This window comes from Sprattus sprattus (genome assembly GCF_963457725.1).
Source record: "Sprattus sprattus genome assembly, chromosome: 16".
In the NCBI taxonomy this organism is placed as follows: Eukaryota; Metazoa; Chordata; class Actinopteri; order Clupeiformes; family Clupeidae; genus Sprattus; species Sprattus sprattus.
The window spans coordinates 28,624,323-28,643,736 of record NC_137914.1 but is presented as its reverse complement, the minus strand read 5'-3'; the positions used below and the strand labels follow the sequence as shown (position 1 = coordinate 28,643,736).

At 41.5% G+C, this 19,414-nt stretch overlaps 1 protein-coding gene across 1 annotated transcript in view; it reads right to left on the bottom strand.

Annotated features, from left to right (window-relative positions):
* commd10 (COMM domain containing 10) overlaps positions 1 to 18,688 on the bottom strand; it is a 57,475-nt gene extending 38,787 nt beyond the window's left edge. Inside the window, exons 1-5 of the mRNA XM_080854545.1 lie at positions 18,593 to 18,688; positions 18,284 to 18,374; positions 17,902 to 18,012; positions 16,671 to 16,826; positions 8,912 to 9,022 (exon numbers count right to left, since the gene is read on the bottom strand). Coding sequence (XP_080710671.1) covers positions 8,912 to 9,022; positions 16,671 to 16,826; positions 17,902 to 18,012; positions 18,284 to 18,374; positions 18,593 to 18,621 — 498 coding nt within the window. The 5' untranslated portion in view covers positions 18,622 to 18,688. The remainder of the gene's footprint in view (positions 1 to 8,911; positions 9,023 to 16,670; positions 16,827 to 17,901; positions 18,013 to 18,283; positions 18,375 to 18,592) is intronic.
* Between the last annotated feature and the right edge of the window lie 726 nt (positions 18,689 to 19,414).

Here is a 19,414-nt window from a genome sequence, read left to right as displayed (position 1 = left end):
TTGAAGGCTGTGAAGCGCACGCACAAAAGCACAGATACACACACACAATGTCAGACAGCACACAACAGTGTCTCCTCACAGGTGTGTGACTGGAGGCAGCACCTGAGGTCATTCACACAAGCGTGATGGCAGTCAAGGACTGCTCCCGTGGAGAGACTCACAGGCCTCCTGCTACTGAAGCTTGTGCTGCTTCCTCCTCCCTCCCTTCATAATTCATCCTCCTGCACCAAAGCAGGTCAGGCCGGGGCGGGGACTAGAACATTCTGGGCAGATCTTAGCTGGAGCAGAGAAAGCTGTTCCTATATATGACCCTGCTTCTAAGTGAGGCTGGAATTTGAACCTAATTCATCCCCTCCCTGTGCCAGGGTGAGACCTGTCTTGCTGATGTTCTGGACCATAGAATAATACATACATGTTCAGGGGTGGAATAGCACAATTGCTGAGTAACTTGAAATGTGAAAGATGGCCATGGCAACAATCTGTTGTGGTTGGTTTGGGAGAGGGGATCGATCCATCTCTGGCTCACAGGGGGGATCTACTTGCAGTGTTTATTGGGTTAGGTGAAGGCTGGAAGTGGGCACACGGGGGCTGTAATCCAGCCAGCTATCCACCGGGCATGTCTATCCACACTGACAAATAAAATAAAATACAAGATTGAGAACATACACACACACACACACACACACACACGCATACGCACACGCACACACACAGCTGCTAGGTCCTCTCATTTCCTACGCTCAACTGTACCGGTCCACACACACAGAGGAGCGCTGGGGAGAGCAGAGAACCCATAATTATAATACTGACATCTTCTAATGTGTTTGACCCTCGCAGAATCCCAAACGGTTCCTCACATTACCTCAATTAAGACGCAGAATCCCCAACAGTTCCTCACATTTCCTCAACTAAGACGTAGAACTCACAAACGGTTCCTCACATTCCCTCAATTAAGACGAAGAAGTCGTAGGAAGCTTTCTGTAGGTGTCTTTCACCACCCTCAGAGAGAGACACAGACATAATGTATGTTTTCTTTTTTCAGCAAAAAAACTCTTAAACGACATAATGAGCATAATGGGCTATGCTTTCTAACGCCTGCATGCATATGCCACATGAAAAAAATGGTCCAGTGGCTACAGTGAGTCAATGAAGGCAGAACATGCTCAAAACAGTACATGTGGTGCTTTTTGAACCTTTTATGGAAGACGTCAAGAGCACAAAACGTGGCTTGACTTTGACATAAAGCGGACTTCATTATCACAGACTTTTGGTTAGTTAACTTCGGCCATTTTATTGTTTTTCTGGACAGATGGCCTTGTTGTGGGAGTGTCCTCCAGTAAACTATGGCTTATTGAATGTCTAACAGTCGAGTCTTTCCACAGTTTTGACTCTGTTGAAGATGCGGTGTTGTTGTTTGCACATTTTTAATACATTTCCAAAATAAACCGTGGGCTACAGAATCTTCTTTTGAGTTTAGTCATTGAGAAATAGCCCATTGAAGCGTTTGTAGTTCACTGTCCTATTCTGAAAGCACCAACCTCAGTCTGTGGAGGGGCCCAAGCACAAGAGAATCCTTCAGCTCTTACCACTGCTTGTTAAAGCCTGTTCTCTCTGTGCTATTATGTGGATGGAGAGAGAGCGAGAGAGAGAGAGCGAGCGAGAGCGAGAGAGAGTGTGTGTGTGTGTGTGTGAAGATACACACCTACAGTATTTGGAGAACTGTGATCTATAATTCTGTATGAATGTGGGTGTCATGTCCCATCTGGTTGTCCTAAGGTTAGCAGTGTGTGTGTGTGTGTGTGTGTGTGTGTGTGTGTGTGTGTGTGTGTGTGTGTACACTTATGTTTGTATGGTGCTGTGGCACGCCAGCCTCTGAACAGATCAAATCACTGCAGTCACCTAGAGAGAGCTGTGCCAATGGCAGTTGTGCATGAACCCCTGGCTAGTGTCGTCTCTATGGTAACCAGACAAAAGCTGGTTAATTTAAACACCAGCTAGCCCAAGCAAGTCCCAATCTCACCCCAACCCCCTGTGATCCTACTGGGCCACAATCAAACCAATGAGTAACAGTTCATTCCTCAGCTCCAGAGACAAACATCCCAACAAACATGACTTGAGCCTGATCTGCTGTGGTCGAGTGGGTGTGCGTTCCTCTGAGCCAGGTTTGGGGCAAGCAACGCTCTTGCCAAAACACTTCTGAACTACAAGGGGGTGGCCTGGAAACAACGCAGTGGGTTACATGACAAAACGTGACAGAGAGCCAGACTCCAGCTAACATGAAAGCTCACAGTCCTCCATTTTAAAATATAGTACTGCTTTTCTCTTTTTCTCGTCCTCTCCCTCTTTCAATTCCCTCCTTTTCTTCCTGCCTGTGGAGTTGAGCAGTGAAGAAATGAAGGCTCAGGACAGCTATTCATAGGCAGAGAAGTGCTCTGTTGTGTGGTGACTTCAGCCATCGCCTAGGCAGCCCTTCAGGGTGCCTCTGGTATGTCGTCTGAACAGCCCTGGGAGCGGGAGGGTTGTGTCCTCGTCACCACATGCTTGTGGGAAAGAGATGCCAGTGATGGCCAATCTCTCACCGCTGGCTCTATAAATAACAGCCATTTGTCTCAACGGGTGCTTAGCAAGAATGACCAGTGAAATGGGGTCTATAGGTTTTCAAGTTGAGACGGGAATACAATGGGTGAGAAAAAACTCTCAAAAGCTTCTGTCCAAAGCTCAAAAGCAATGAACATAGTAACTAAGAAAGAAAAAGGTGTCAGACCAAAATTAATTTCAATTTCAAACTTTCTAACTCTAGATGGTTGTTTCCGGGCAATACTTTTAAAAAATCCCTCTTATAAAACAAAATGAGAGAAAGAGGGAGAAAGCAAGCAAGTTACAACCTTACAAGAAAAGCAACAAGAATGAATACAAAAGAGAAAGAAATGGCAAGAAAAAAGATGAATGAGCGAAACACAAAAGACTTATCTGGCCTACCCATTGCTAATATGTGCACGTCTAGTGAGGGAGCCTCCTGGGTTTGATAATTGCTAACGTGCAGCACAGAGAGACAGAAGATGTCAGACTGAAAAGACTAGTCAAAGGACAAGGCCCACCAGTGATCAAGCTTAAGGATGAAACGGTGACATCATTACCAGAATAACAACACAACTATGCCTGGGGAAATCACCTAGGGAACAGATCAGCCCAGAACAACAACCTAAAGAGATTAAGCCAAAGACATGAACATGAACACAAACACACACACAAACACACACACACACACACACACACTTCACAATACTGTGACTGTGTCCATTTTTTAACAGTGCCATGATCCAGTGCTACATGTGTGATGCACTGAAGGGGCAAATCACATTACATTTCAGTTAGTACACCGATATTCAGAGTTAGCACACACCTGTCTGACATTTTGAATGATTTCATGTAGATGTTGTTTGTTTCAGCCATGTAGGCATACACAGAGGAGCAGGATCAGAGGCACTTGTTTCACTTGTGAAGAGGAAAAGACAGAAGAGAAAGGAAGAGAAAAAAGAATGGGATCTTTAATTACAGGCTTTATCTCAGGGTAATAATAAATGAGGTTGCAGCCTTCAGTGGGAAAACTCTGACAAAGGCCTTCCGTTCCTCAGTGGCGGAGCCCAGAAAAACACATTAAGCATCAGCAGCCTTTCAAGTTCAGGCGCTTTGATAAAAAGTCATGAACAGATTTGAAGAGAGGAGAAAAAAAAAACCTGAGAATTAGTTCGCACTGCACACAAAGCTAAGTATGACACATCGGCATCCCATAATAATCAAGGCACAGTCACCAATTAGCAGGTTTCTATGTGTGTCTCTTGATTTTCTCGCGCTTTTCTGACAAAAAGCGTAGTGTTGAAGAGGAACTTCCAAAGGTGATTGTGAATTTGATCAAAGATCTAAGAGCACCCGCTTAACAAGCCTGAAATCAGACATACATCTTTGTGTTGCACTCTCTTTGCTGGGGTGAATCGGAGGGGTGCAGGCATAAGGGAGCCTCCCACCTCACCCAGGGCAGGGATTCAGAGGAGTCTTCAATCCCCTTCAAGGAGCACCTGACCATGGGCTGTGAGTGTGCCTGGCCCCTGCCACTGTGAGTGCTCAGGCCTGGATGCTGGAAGGGGGTGGAAGGATGCAGCCCATCTCCTGCCCCATGTTCCACTCCATCCATCACCTAAACTACCCTGTCAGCTGGAGAGAGGGAGTGGGCTGGGAGTCTGGCTGCTTGATCTCAGGCAACACGCTAACAGGATCAGTTCATGTGTTCAGACGTTTTTAGTTATCTATGGACCTTTTTTGAAGATAGTGTACACATTTTTGTGTGTATGTGCTAAATCTCAACAACTGACAATGTCTATTGCCCACTGAATTCCAAATATTTCCAAGCTACTAACAGGGAAGCCCACACCCCCCTTTAAATACACTTGAACACGCACACCCATCTCTTTCCCCCTCCGCTTCATCATGGAAAAACAGTCTGCCGTGTGTGTTTCAAAACCTTCTCCTCGTCACGGACATGATGGACCTCAGATATCTGGTGTTAATCACACTGGGGCCTGTTCAAGCAGCACACTGGGGTCTGTTCCAGCAGCCTCTGGAGAGAATGTGGGAGATGAGTCTGTTGTCTGATTTGTGCTGCAACTCAGGGTTGCATGAAAATAAGATAGAAAAAATGATATACAGATACACCTTATCAGTTAGCATGCTGTACACTGTCACACGCACACAGATAGGAAAGGACATTTAGACAGCTAAAACATAAATTCATCAGCTCATGCCCATGACAAATGAGCCTGGATGATTATATCTCTATACTAAAACTGATATAGGCGACATGTGTTTATTTGGCATTTTCAGTCTTCTTGTAACTCTGAACAAACTACTCAAAAAGATAGAGGAAGAAAGTCAGGCTCCCGGAAACTCTGCTATAATTCATGTTTCTACTAGGGGAGGCCATCCTTCCCTTATACGACCATCCAATACGTATCTAGACACATGGTCTTCGACGTTTCAAGGACGATACATATTAATACAGAACAATCTGTGAGATTTGATGCGATGCAACACAATGCAATCTGATCCACTTCTTAATATTTGTTTAATGTAGACACTCATTTTCCATGATGAATTAAAACAAGCCAATTATATAAAAGTGCTTAATTCAAATAGATATATTTAAAAAAAGTATCCCCAAGTATTTCTGTTACTTTATGGCATGGGAAAAACTTAGACAAATGTAGCCCATCATTTCAGAACTGCATGCCATTGTGTTTTATTACATTTTCCATAGTTAGGGAAAAAAATACTTTTTAACATGATGAATATAAACTGAAGTCTGTCTCCCACACCCATGCCCTCACTTTAGCAGTTCATTAGGGAGAGAAATGTGAAAAAATATTATAAAAAACACAAGGGCCCTTACCCCTTCAGTACAATGCCATTCACAAACTTTGCAAAGCCCTTAGCACTGAAAAAAATATATATATTATTATCCAACACCAACTATAAGGAAGTGATCCCCTTCTTCTCATTGGCTGAGCTAAAGCCAATTAAAACAGTCCATTGTTCTGTGTAAGCGTAGCCTCTGCTGCATGGGCCTACACCTCGATAGATGTTTTGAAGAGTTCACAGAGTGACAGGAGGGGAAAGGAATCTATGATGTGCTGAGCAGGGGTTGGTCTGGAGGGGTGTGCGTCGTGATTTATACCTCCATAAACAAGAAGGCTAATAACACATGTTCTGAGATAACTCCATGTGGCTAGCGATTAACAAGGAGAGGTTTGTAATATTAGCTTGGGTCCCTAGTTAACAGACACAATAGCACACAGCTTAGGTTTTACTGTGTGTTGCTACGTTAGCTGCTTCGTGTAGCATTACCGGTTGTATATGTACAGTATATGTTTGTATATGTAATGTTGTATACGTATATGTTTGATGGTTAGCGTGCATAGACTACATTCAATATACTGCAATTAACAAATGTACTACACACACACATGTTGTGTCTTTATGTTTGTGTGGAGCAGCATGCATCAGTTCTGTAGTCAGGATGAAATCAGTATCACAGTTACCAAAGACAAACCATTGTTGCGTCTTGTTAGAGTAGGTTTCACTCAATTTTGCTACCATATTGCATGGATGTCCTGTAAATATTGACCATTGTAGTATTCAGTACTGTGCAAAAGTTTTAGGCAGGTGTGAAAAAATGCTGTAAACTAAGAATGCTTTCAAAAATGGAAGTGTTAACAGTTTATTTTCATCAATTCTTCATAAATTAACAAAATGCAGTGAAGGAACAGAAGAAAATTCTAAATTAAATCAATATTTGGTGTGAACACCCTTTGCCTTCAAAATAGCATCAATTCTTCCAGATACACTTGCGCACAGTTTTTGAAGGAACTCGGCTGGTAAATTGTTCCAAACATCTTGGAGAACTAACCACAGATCTTCTGTGGATGTAGGCTTCCTAAAATTCTCCTGTCTCTTCATGTAAACCCAGACAGACTCGATGATGTAGAGATCAGGGCTCTGTGGGGGTCATACCATCACTTGCAGGACTCTCTGTTCTTCTTTAAGCTGAAGATAGTTGTTAATGACATTGGCTGTATGTTTGGGGTAATGTTCCTGCTGCAGAATACTTTTGGTGCCAATCATACGCCTCCCTGATGGTATTGCATGATGGATTAGTATCTGCCTGTATTTCTCAGCATTGAGGACACTATTCATCCTGACCAAATCTTCAACTCCACATGCAGAAATGCAGCCCCAAACTGGAAAGGAACCTCTACCATGCTTCACTGTTGCCTGCAGACTCTCATTATTGTACCTCTCTCCAGCCCTTCGGCGAACAAACTGCCTTCTTCTACAGCCAAATATTTCTAATTTTGACTTATCAGTACATAGCACCTTCTGCCATGTTTCTGCACCCCAGTTTCTATGTTTTCGTGCTTAGTTCAGTCACTTGGCCTTGTTTCCTTGTCGGGGTAGAGCTTTTTGGCTGCAACTCTTCCATGAAGACCACTTCTGGCCAGACTTCCCCGGACAGTAAATGTCTGTACCTGGGTACCACTGGTTTCTGCCAGTTCTGAGCTGATGCCACTGATTGAAATCTTCTGATTTCAAAGGTAAATAGGCTTGATGTGTTTTTCATCAGCTGCATTAAGTTTCCTTGGCTGACCACTGCGTCTACGATCCTCAACGTCTTCTTCAAAAGAGCTTGAACAGCACATTTCGAAACCCCTGTCTGCTTTGAAATCTTTGTCTGGGAGAGACCCTGCTGATGCAGTATAACTACGTTGTGTCTTGTTGCTGTGCTCAGTCTTACCATGTAAATGGATAAAAAATAAACATTTATTGTTTACATTTTTCAAAGCATTCTTAGTTCATAGCATTTTTTCACACCTGCCTAAAACTTTTGCACAGTACTGTATATCTGTGTCAACAGTATTCTTGTAAAACATCAAGATGCAGTGCAGGTGTATAAGGGAATGAGAGGTGGTCATTATTATTTTGAAAGTTACAAGACTTGCTAGGTCTTCTGCAGCAGCTTATAACAAAGCAGAATTTGCAGCAAAGCTTTAGTCCACCAATTCATAACTTTAGAATTGGGCCGTATCAACCGGTTCATGGTAGGCCTTCATTTAAATTGATCCAGGGACCGCTTTTCAGTGAAGTTGCATCTTTAACATTATAACCGGTTTTCGATCTGTATCGGTGAATCATCACAGCCCCACCGTGAAATTGACACCATTTCAAATGTATATTTTGAGCAAACTCACCTTAGTGGCTATCTTCCTAGGGAGCATGAGGAAACTGAGTAACAACTCAACTTTTTTAAAGCAGCTGCAAAGTATTGTCAATTTTGTCAATAAAAAAAACAACCTGAAAAGACGCTACGAAGAGTTTAATGAGTTGAATTAAAATAACAGATAATGCCTTCAAAAGCATACATCGGTTAGGTGAAATAATATTTCTTCTGTACAACCAAAGCAAATAAAAATCATTCACAAAATTTAGAGACAGGATAAGAGTAGTGCAAGTCTGAGAATTGCTCATACATTTTAAAAACTGCCAAGTTCTTCATGTAGCAACAGTGCCCCCCTCCTGAGAGAAGGAGGAATTGCCAACTCCAAGACCATAAACCCATCGTTCCGCTGTCTGTTCCAACAAAATGTGTACCATGTGACTATTGAATAATGTTGAACTATCCAGTGATGTCCTGATTATAACAATGGATCTACTCCTCTCCTTGCCATCAATGCCATGGCTTCACACCAGGCACCACAATGAAGTACACTTTTCACCTTGTCACCTGTAACACACTGTGGTGAGAACCCAAGGTCTTTCTACTGTCACTCGTATGGGGTTATCTAGGGATGTACGGATCCATCTTTGTCTGCCCTCAAAACATCACGCGTCTTTGTCTTTTTGGTATGCAATCCAACAGACCTACCAACCTTCTGCTTTTAGAGCACAAATCCAAAAAACCTTCACCATGCCACCAACATATCCCAAATCCCAAAACTCTTTGCCACTACGCCACCAAGAACAGATGTTAAACATTTCTCACCAGTGAGCAAGCTCAGCATGGGGTTGACAAATCTGCTTCCAGGCAATAGTTAATGGAACTAAAATAAGGGTATGTTTGTGTTCTGATGAGTGGATATGCACAAATGGATAAGGGTACATGACATCATGAGAGTCTGTCTGAATGTGCAGGGCATGTGTAGTAGTATACGAACATGCTCGCTTATTCAAATGTGTAGAGGTCAAGGGTACACTCTGCATGTTGTGTGTGTATGTACATTGCATGTGTAGTAGTATACGAACATGCTCGCTAATTCAAATGAGTAGAGGTCAAGTGTACACTCAGCATGTTGTGCGTGTGTACCTCTGTATCCTCATGTTGAAGTCCCAGGTCCAACACCGCACGGGGGGCCTTGAGCTTGGCCTGGCTGGATTGACCCATCTGCAGACTCATCTGCCACCCCACCTGCTCCAGCTGAGGACAGCAACAACACATCACAACACATCACAACTAGTGCTGTCAGTTTAAAGCGTTATTTACTGATTTAATGATATTTAATTTTTTTATCGCCCGATTAACGCGTTGTAAATAAATAATACAAAAACAAGTTTTTTTTTTTTTTTTTGCACTATAGGCTGAGTCCTTGTTTATCTGAAATGTGCACTTTATAATTTTATTTTGTACCGTCCTGTTTGGCAATGTTGTTTTTCAATAAAATAAAACATGCAAATAAATACATTTACGATTAATCGCGATTCATTTTGAGTTAACTATGACAAAAATGCGATAAATCACGATTAAATATTTTAATCGTTTGACAGCACTAATCACAACACATCACAACACATCACTACACATCACAACACATCACATCACATCACATCACATCACAACACATTTCAACATCAAACTCAGGCATTTGATAACAGCTGGACTGACCACACATTTATTAACCATTTCCAAAACACAACCTACAAACTAGTAATGAACTGTGACTTACCTGCATGTCAAGCATAAGATGTTAAGCATGATTAGAATAAGAATGGTATTCCCAAATGAGCGCAATGAACACTTAACATTCCAAATAGCTCTACTGAAAGTGCTCAGTTTTGAATGAATAAAACATGGATAATATGGAATATTGGAACATTTCAGATGGATGAACTCAACCCTGCTAGCTTGCTCACAGCTGTGCTCCGATAGTTCTCCTGTTCTAATCTAGTGCATGTAACAGCAGGGGGGGGAGAGAACACCTGGATAGAAAGCTTTCATATCAATACCCAACAAAGCAGCTCTTCAGACAGGCATGCTGCCTCAGTAGCTCAATAGGTGCATGTCAATAACGGCCTCAACACCATTAGATCACAGCATTGACTGATGTATACGCCTCAAATCGATCACGAATCTCTGTGATAAAACTCAAGTAAAAGTTCAGTTGGTTGGGAGTTCAAAAGGCTGGCTGTCTGGCTCAATCTTTCTGAAGGCAGGCCGCTGCTGCTGCATTAACATTAAGCCTCTTCATTAGTGTTGGCGGGGGCCCTATAGTCGAAGGTTTACTGTCAAATACTTCATCAACCTGCCTTGGGGGATAAAACATTAGCGGGCAAGAGAGAAGCTGGTGATGGAGGGCAGATGAAGAGCGTCTGATGAGATGATAAATGGGCTTTCACTCTCTGAGGGGACAGAGCAAGACCACAGGTGAGGAGAGGATGGCGACTGACAGAGTGGGATGGACATCTTCCTGTGTATGATTTCCCTTAACAGTGGTTCAAAACCATAGTATTTTGAAGGACACACTTTGTGTTTGTGTCTTAGAAAGTGAATTGCGCGAGTTGTGTTTTAGAAAAAGTGTTATTTTGGAAAAGTGTTTTTAGAAAAAAAAGGGTTATTTTGCAATACTTTATTTTGCAATGTGTGCTTGAGTTTGACAGAGTTTGTGTTGATCTGCTCGCAGACTAGGTGTTGAGTTGATTTTTTTGAGTGTCAGGTTTTAGAAACCACTGTGAAAACCCTCCTAAATGCATTATAATAATGTACTCAAGAATAAATACTGTTGCAATCATGTTTCAATAATGAAAATATAGACTGATTTAACTGTTAAAGAAAGTTCATACTAACTACAGTGAATATTTAAGAATATAAAATAAAATTTACAATACGCAAAATGATTTCTCAAAGCATCTATTATATTTTATAACCAAAAGTGCTCTAAAGCTTTTAACACATCTCTATTAGAATCTTAGCCCACTCTTCATGTGCAAAAGCTTCCAGTTTAGTGATACGCTTTGACTTCCGTGCAACCACTGTTTGTTTTAAACACCCTGTGAGAAGGTGAAATCCCCCCTTCTCACCACGGCCCCAAAATGGAGTGTGACTCATGTTCCCCTTGGTTTCCCCCACTACCTGGTCTACCTGTAGAAAGCCTCAGCCAATTACACCCACCGCCAACGCACTGCAGTACACTTACTCTACCCCAGGGTTTCCCAAACCATGGGCCACGGAGCACTATCCTTGGGCCGCGAAAATGTTTCTGATTTTTTTTTTCCCCATTGGTGGGCCGCGGAGCGAGTAACGCGTACATCTATGATATTATTGTGACCGACATTAATGTGATACAAATATGTTAATGCAGTTAACACAACTTTGTTTACTTCCGGTGTGCGTTGACCACTGACACGAAACCAGCGCGTGCCTACAGTCAGTTAGGCAGGAGCGACCGAGACGGTAGTGAAAGATGGAGAGCTGAGGGATTGTTTGGCGGAAAGTTTCTGTTTAAAAGGCAAAATGACGGAACAATCGACAAATCTAAAGTTGTGTGTAGCATTTGTCAAGCTGAATTTAGCTGTCACAGAAGCAACTCGTCTTTAAGTTATCACCTTAATGCAAAGCACCCGACAGAAAGCAGCCCCAGGTTAGATGATTGCCAACCCACACTCCATGACGTTTCTAGGTAAATAACTAGACCAGTCCGTGAAAATTTTACCAACGCTGTATCAGTTTGGGTTGGTGGTGACTGTCGGCTCTTCAACATAGTTGAAGACGGTGGGCTGACTGAGGTGTTCCCGAATTGCTTCAGGGGATAATTGTTACGATTTACCGTCGAGTGGCAGCATTGTGTTTCGCATTCCTTGCTTGACGGCGAGAGAGCACGAAAAAAATACCATTAAACAACAGTGTCTAAAATACACGCTGTCTGAAGTGATTACTCGTAAATGTATAGGATTCGACGGACGTCAGTAAAGTTGCATTAGTGCTGTTTTTGTGCGTTATCATTGGAGTGGTTATGCTTTTCTGTGGACAGCTACCAACTCAAACGACTGCCCAGGAATGATTGGTGCTATTTATGTTGATAATAGATTGCAGCCACAGATTTAATTCATTATTTAAATTATTCGGATCATTATATTGACCTATTTGAACCTATTTGTTTGCATGTCTGAAGCATCACCTATTTTAATTAGGCCTAGCTGAGTGGTCTTGTTTGCATGTTCCATCACTTGTTTTGAGTGCATGCTATCTTTTGGGTCTTTTCTGGTTTGATTTCCTTGCTTGTTTGCTGTGCACAAATAGGCCTAGGCCTACTGCAATTAAGTTCTCTGTGTGTATTTTTGCTGTTTTCTGGTGCACAATACAATTTTGATGCAATATCTAGAGTTAGATTTTCTTTTATTTATTTATAGGCTTCCACCTGTGGCAGGTGCTGATGTTGCTTTTTCTCACACATAACAATCGCTTATTAATTAGAATGAATGGATTATAATTATAGATTCAATTAGCCTAATGGAATATAGATTCGCTAAAATAAGCGGGGTGTCTGTTGGGCCCCGACCTGTTACAAATACGAAAAGTTGGGCCTCGGAGTCGAAAAGGTTGGGAACCCCTGCTCTACCCCATACCCTATGCTAGCATTTATATACAATATACATTATTGCCACCACTGAAATGTTTCTCTGTCCATACATCCCTTAGCCCTGTAACAGTAACCCTATGAGCACATTGTATACCCCCTAAACTGGTCTTGCCTATATCATGTATTTACCACCGGATGTCTGTATATATATTACGTACATCTACCAAATGCTGGCTGTGTACAACCCCTGTTGTTTCCCTTCCCCTTCTGCCACACAACTCTCCCCTTCCTCCCTTCCTATCTCATCCCAGCCGACCTCAAGCAGTTGGGTCCCCCCTTATGTGCTGTGGTTCTGCTAAAGGTGTCTTCCTGACTAACAGGACGTTTTTTCTTGCCCCTGTTGCCATTGTGCTTGCACTAAGGGGGTTCAGGCTCGGGGCTCTGTAAAGCGCCTATAGACAATGTATATACAGTGCCACTTTAAAGTATGTGAACCCCTTGACCACTTAAGGCCGAATTATGCTCTGTTTTAGACGTAACGCGTAAGCACGTAAGATACACAACCCCCCCTTGCGCGGTAAAATACCCCCCCTTACGTGCTTAAGTGCGTCGCCCAAAATTCCTGACTATGCGACTAAAACACTACGGCCCTACACAGCTCGCAAAGGCTGTGATTGGCCGGCTACCACAGCCTTTCAGTTTCTCACGTTTCCGGGTTAATAGCATACAGTCTTCTTTAGACCCAGACGTTTTTTTTAAATCATGAATACCCTGCAGACCGTCTCACAAGCCTTTTCTTATGGATTAGGAACAAACATAACAGAAGAGGTCCGAAGACATGAACTCCTTTACAAATCCTCTTTAAACACTTATAAGGACGCTCAAATTACCGCGAATATCCCATTCTCACCCGCGATTGTTTGGAGAGAATGTGGTCATTCAGAACAAATAGGTACTTTCATATTCATTTTCCGCCACTTGTGAGTCATGGTGATATCTTTCATTGAGTTCATATTGACGTGAATCCATCAATTGCACCAGCGAGTTTGATAGAATGAGCCCGGTCTGCTCATATACAAAAGTTAACAGTAACCTGCCGTTACCTTGTGGCCAGCACCATTGTAGTTACAAGCATTGACAACATGATGAGATTCTCTCGCCGTTTACCACCTCATCTTTGAATAATGTAACTCATAAACACATCGTTTTAAAGCCTGTCGCAGTCATTAAAAGATGTCAATAAACGAACTTTTGCGTCATGTGCTGTCTTTTTCGCCACTAGTACTGAATTGCCAACATTTGTATTTTGTGTAACACATGTATTCATAACATCAAGTCTTTCGCCCACTACACTTTCATGCTCCGGTAAGTTTTTTTCCTTTGTCCTGCTGCAATAAATAGGCTTACTTAACTCAAAATAAATCTACAGTTCTGGCGTCAATTTGCTTTGCAACACGCAACACGGCTCACAAGCCTTGCAACACGGCTCTGCGTCTAAAACGAACCTTAAATCAAAACTTGTCTAAAACAAGTTCCTTGTGTAAATTACGTGCTAACGCGTTACGTCTAAAACAGAGCATAATTCGGCCTTTAGGAGTTTTCTGTTGTTTTACCATGATTTTTTATTTTTTTCATCACCAATTTTCCATAGATGGAATGTCAGGTTTATGTTTACCATTTGCATGTACTTTTTTTAGAGGGAATTGTTTGAGTAGCCAAAAGACTACATGAATCATGGAAATAGTCCATTTCAAAAGTAAGTGATTAAAAAAAGTAAGATTAGTCAATTAAGCAAACCGATCATCTGAGACATCTTTAGGGAAAGGTTTGGGCAACACAGATTAAAAGAGAGAGGAAACCAACCAAACTACTGTAGTGCCAAGGTGTACCCACACAGATCAACAATGCCGAAAGGAAACGAGATATCCGAGAACATCCGGAAGAAGGTTCTGACAGCCCATCAGTCCATCAGCCCATCAGTACAATCAGCCCATTTTGTCTGATTGTAGACCCATGTACATTTACCCCAGATGCTGCCAGAGAGGTCTGAAACTCTTTAGAGGTGATGTGTGGGTTGACTTTTACCTGATTTATTCTTCTTCTGGTGCTTCTTGGTGATGGTCTTGATGGGCGTCCACTTCTAGGCAGAGATGCGGTCATGTTGAATGCCCTCCATTTCTAAATTATTTGTCTTGGATGGATGGATGGAGCTGGAATCTTTTGGAGATGGTCTTATAGCTTTCCCAAGACTGATGGGCTGTCAGAACCTTCTTCCTGATGTTCTCGGATATCTCGTTTCCTTTCGGCATTGTTGATCTGTGTGGGTACACCTTGGCACTACAGCCAGGGGCGGTTCTAGCAAATTGGAGGCCCTGGGCAAAGAACAATGTTGAGGCCCCCCCCCCCCCCCCCAAAAAAAAGAAATCGTTTTAATGTTATGTGGAACTGACATTTATTGTGAGTATATGACTTTAACAATTAAACAGTTGTAATTTATTTTAATGATGAGGTTTTGAGTACAGTGTTTTAGTAGTGTAACTTTTTTATTTCTTAATCAAAACAATGTTACTGGTTACATTTGATTAATGCTTTATAGTTCTGTTTCTGAATGTTTTCAACTGAAACTTCCAAATTTGTACAGGTCCTGTTTTAACCATTTCAATTCTCTCTCTATCTGTTAATTTGTCACGCCATAGGGGCCTTCACTAATCACTGTATCTCCACCATTGATGTACTCACATTGTTGACATCACCGCTGTCGTTATCAGCCAGCTGTGCTTGAGCTGTGTTCATGACCATGGCAGTATCATGCATGTCGTCGTCAGTGCGGGTGTGACTCTGGCTCGGATATGGGCAGCTGTGGTACATGATGGCTCACCGTTTGTAGAAGCAAGACAGGCAGAGCTAGTTGGTGTCACTACAAGCCGTTTGTCTGCTGCTGCTGCTAGCAATCGCTAAACTTGGCTTAGCCGCACTTGAAACATTATCAGATGAACTCGACACATTATCAGATATTTCTTCCACTTCCACGGAAGAATTCCTTAATAGGAAATTGTGTGTTACCTTAGGTAATTTCTCCCTGAACTTCTCATCCTGCCCTTTCCTCTTTCTTTTCTCGCTGCCACTTAAAAGACGTTTCCCTCTTAACTTTGCGACCGCACGTCACCACACGAAAAATTGTCAGTATTGACAGAAAAGTCACGTGACCTGTAATAATTTGTTCCATGATGGAATTAAGATACATTTTAAGCTGATAGTGAAAGGAAAATAATCGTTTTTCATGCTTGTTATGAATTGCCATTATTTTGCAATGCCAAGTGATTTATTTTAATTAGCAAAAAAAAAAAAAAAAATCGGAAATACGACGAGGCCCCCCTGGTGGCCGAGGCCCTGGGCAACTGCCCGGTTTGCCCGTTCGTCCGGTCCGCCCCTGACTACAGCAGTTTGGTTGGTTTCCTCTCTCTTTTAATCTGTGTTGCCCAAACCTTTTCCTAAAGATGTCTCAGATGATCGGTTTGCTTAATTGACTAATTAAGCACCCAAATAAGTTTCACTGAATCTGTTACCTGCTTGACTTTACCAATTCAGCTAGGGGTTCACTTACTTTTGAAATGGACTAATTCTATGTATCATGTAGTTTTTTGGCTACTCAAACTATTTCCTCTAAACAAGTACATGCAAATGATAAACATAAACCTGACATTTCATCTATGGAAAATTGGTGATAAAAAAATGAAAAATCATGGTAAAACAACAGAAAACGCTTAAGTGCTCAAGGGGTTCACATACTTTCAAGTGGCACTGTATAAAGACATTGTATTGAATTGAATTGAATTGAATTGAATTGAACTGAACTGCAATAGTTGGGTCCGGGCTTCCCCAAGTCAATGGTTGGCTCTAATTGGACCAATTTAGCCCAATGTGCTGTGGTATTTAAAGGGTGCCTCATTCAATGAGAAGAGAGAAGAGTGGAGAGGCATGAAACACTTTGTGCCAAGTTATATGTGTACAGTTTGCCTAGTTTTTGAAGCACAAGTGCGTTTGTGTTCTTATAAAGGTGTAAATAAATAGTATTTTTTTTTTTTTTTTTTTTAAGAAAGCCACCATCTTTTCCTAACTTCACCACCAACTTCAGTCGCACACATCCCAAAAGGTGGGGTGGCCGGATTTGATGACCTTTGATGACGGATTGGTGCGTCTCTGGTTTAAGGTGTTAATAGTGGACCTTCATATTTAACTGTGTGGCTTTTATATGTGAAGGTGGATCTTTACCTTTTTTGGAGCGAATATTCCCTCCCTGATCCTCTCAATGACATCGGGGCCAGTGGTAGTCCAAGCTTGGCAGAGAGTGTCAGCCTTGTCTGGGTCCATTCCTAAAGCCTCCAGCTGTTGCTTTAGGGTGGCTGGCTTTGTGTTGTGGTACACGGCCTAAACGCAGAAGCACAGAAACACATCAGTGGGTTCATACCTCTTCTTAGGGAAATGATTCAAAAGAGAATGTCAGTGTGCACAGGAAAAATATAGTGTAGATGACACACTTACACCAATATCAGTATACACATGTGCTACGTACAATATAACACACTTACACCAATATCAGTATGTACATATGTCCTACGTACAGGATAACACACATCAATATCAGTATACACATGTCCTACGTATAGGATTTATTTATTTGTTATAACACACTTACACCAATATAAGTATACAAAGTGTTGGGGAGTAACGAGTTACATGTAATTGTGTTACGTAATTTAATTACAAAATAAATGTAACACTAATATATTACAGTTACTGGAGAGAAATGTGTAATTCAATTACAGTTACTTACGACATTTTTCAAAATTACAATTTGAATTACATCTTAATACTGTCAGCAAAACCTTGCTCAAATGTATATTTAAAAAAAAAAAAAAAACTGTTTCGCATGTTTTTCTGGCTACTGTACAAACACCCCCGTTGTCATTTCCCTCCACAATAGTTTGATCCAGAACTTTCTGTGTCTCTATCACGTCTACAGCGCCATCACGTCTGCTAGTAGGCCTACATGCCTGTGCATGCAGCGATCTGAATTTCAGTTGCTAACAACCTACCAGAAATGTATCACAGAAATTGAAAAGTAATCAAAAAGTAATCAAAAAGTAATTAGTTACGTTACTCAGATAAAGTAATTCAAATAGTTACACTACTATTAAATTTTTAACAGGGTAACCTGTAACTGTAATGAATTACATTTCTAAAGTAACCTCCCCAACACACAAGCATCAAATAAAGAATTGAAGGATGAAGAATAAACAACCTGCTAAACAAACTGCTGTTTCTCTAGGATGTGAAAACTTTGTAAAGATGAAATGATAGTACTGATGGTGTGAAACTGTTGAAGGCAACTTGTTACCGCTCCAATTTAAAGTTGCGGAAGTTCTGCACTCAAGTTTAAGCACAACAACATGCTGATTAGCTAGGCTGACTTGGAATGATTGGGAAAGCCTCCATTACAAACCTGTTCCAAAATAAAAGAGATCGTCTCCAACACCAGAGTCAGGGCAGGCTTCTCCATTCCTAGAGCACTCTGCAACTTCTCTTCCTCCTCCTCACTAAAAGGGCGCTCTGTCTGTACCAATATCAGAACACAGCATTCAAACACAGAACACAGCATTCAAACAGCTCAGTACACTACAGTACAATAGGCTACAGTAGATTGCTGACGCTATGATCCAAAAAAGTAAAACAAGTCATAGATATCTTCCAGTATAATCTGCCAGACTACAGTAGGCTTTCGAACAACTGCATCCCAGTGGTTAGCATAGCATGATGACTTATTTGCAATCTGTTACTTCATGGCAAACAGAATAGTGCAATCATAAAACAAATATTTCACGTACCTTTAGATGTAGTTTCAGCAAGATACGCGAGAGTAGCCGAGAAAACTTGCTGATGTCAATTGTGTTAACATGCATCATCGCCTCTTTAATACTAGAGAAGAGACATAGTGGTTTTAGATGCACCCTACAAATATCAACCATGAACAAACACTGAAAGATACATCACAGCCGGAGGTGTTAAAGTGACAGACCTGCAGGCTAAAACACAATCCTGATTTGCAAACGGCTAACCAGCTAACTCTGCACACTTTACCCAGAAGATATAAAAGCATAACATGCAGTAGGTCCATAACACCTCTCCACACTTACCTTGGTGTTTCTTTGATAATCGTGGCCATTATAACCTATTTGTATTTTAACTGCCGGTTTCTAGAGAACATAGCACCTTCACATATCCAATTCTTCCTGCTGTTTAGTCATATGACATTCGTTACTGGCCCCAGAGAATGACGTCACGTTGGACACACCCACAGAGGATGTCTTTGTAGTTTCCTAATGTAATAGGTTACTGATTCTTTCATCCGAATCAGCTATATCCTGTTATAGCCTCTTTCCACTTCAACCAAAGACGGTAAACGGGTTGAATTGGTCAACATACTTATGCTGACTAAATTAAAGACGTGTTTGCCTAATGAAAGTGTATACTGTTTCTTTATCCTGTGCAGTACAGGATAGGTCAACTGCGAGCTGTCATTTTGCATGGTACAATTACAGTTAACCATCATGTAAAAAAAAATCAATGAGGATGGGTAGCTAAAAATAGTTTGTCGTTATTTTTAACGCCTCAGACAAAACAGCTACCTGATGTCTTGAATGCATGTTTTCGGTAAATCATCTGTGTTATTTTATAATAAGACTCTAGATGAGTCCATTCAAAACGTTTAGTAGGCCACAGTCGATGTGTTCAGGTAATCCACATGTCTTCTGCCCAAAATACAGTTTATGTGTTCCATTACAGCCATTTTATCACTGAAAGCATTCCGGTAGTGAGTCAGTCAGACACCCTGTGGTGTTAATGCCCAGATCTTAATGTATTAAAAGTAACAGTAGGTTATGGGTGAGTGGTAAGAATAGCCTATCACTGCCAGAAGTATTAATGCGACCTTGATAGAGGGAGATTATCGATATGCC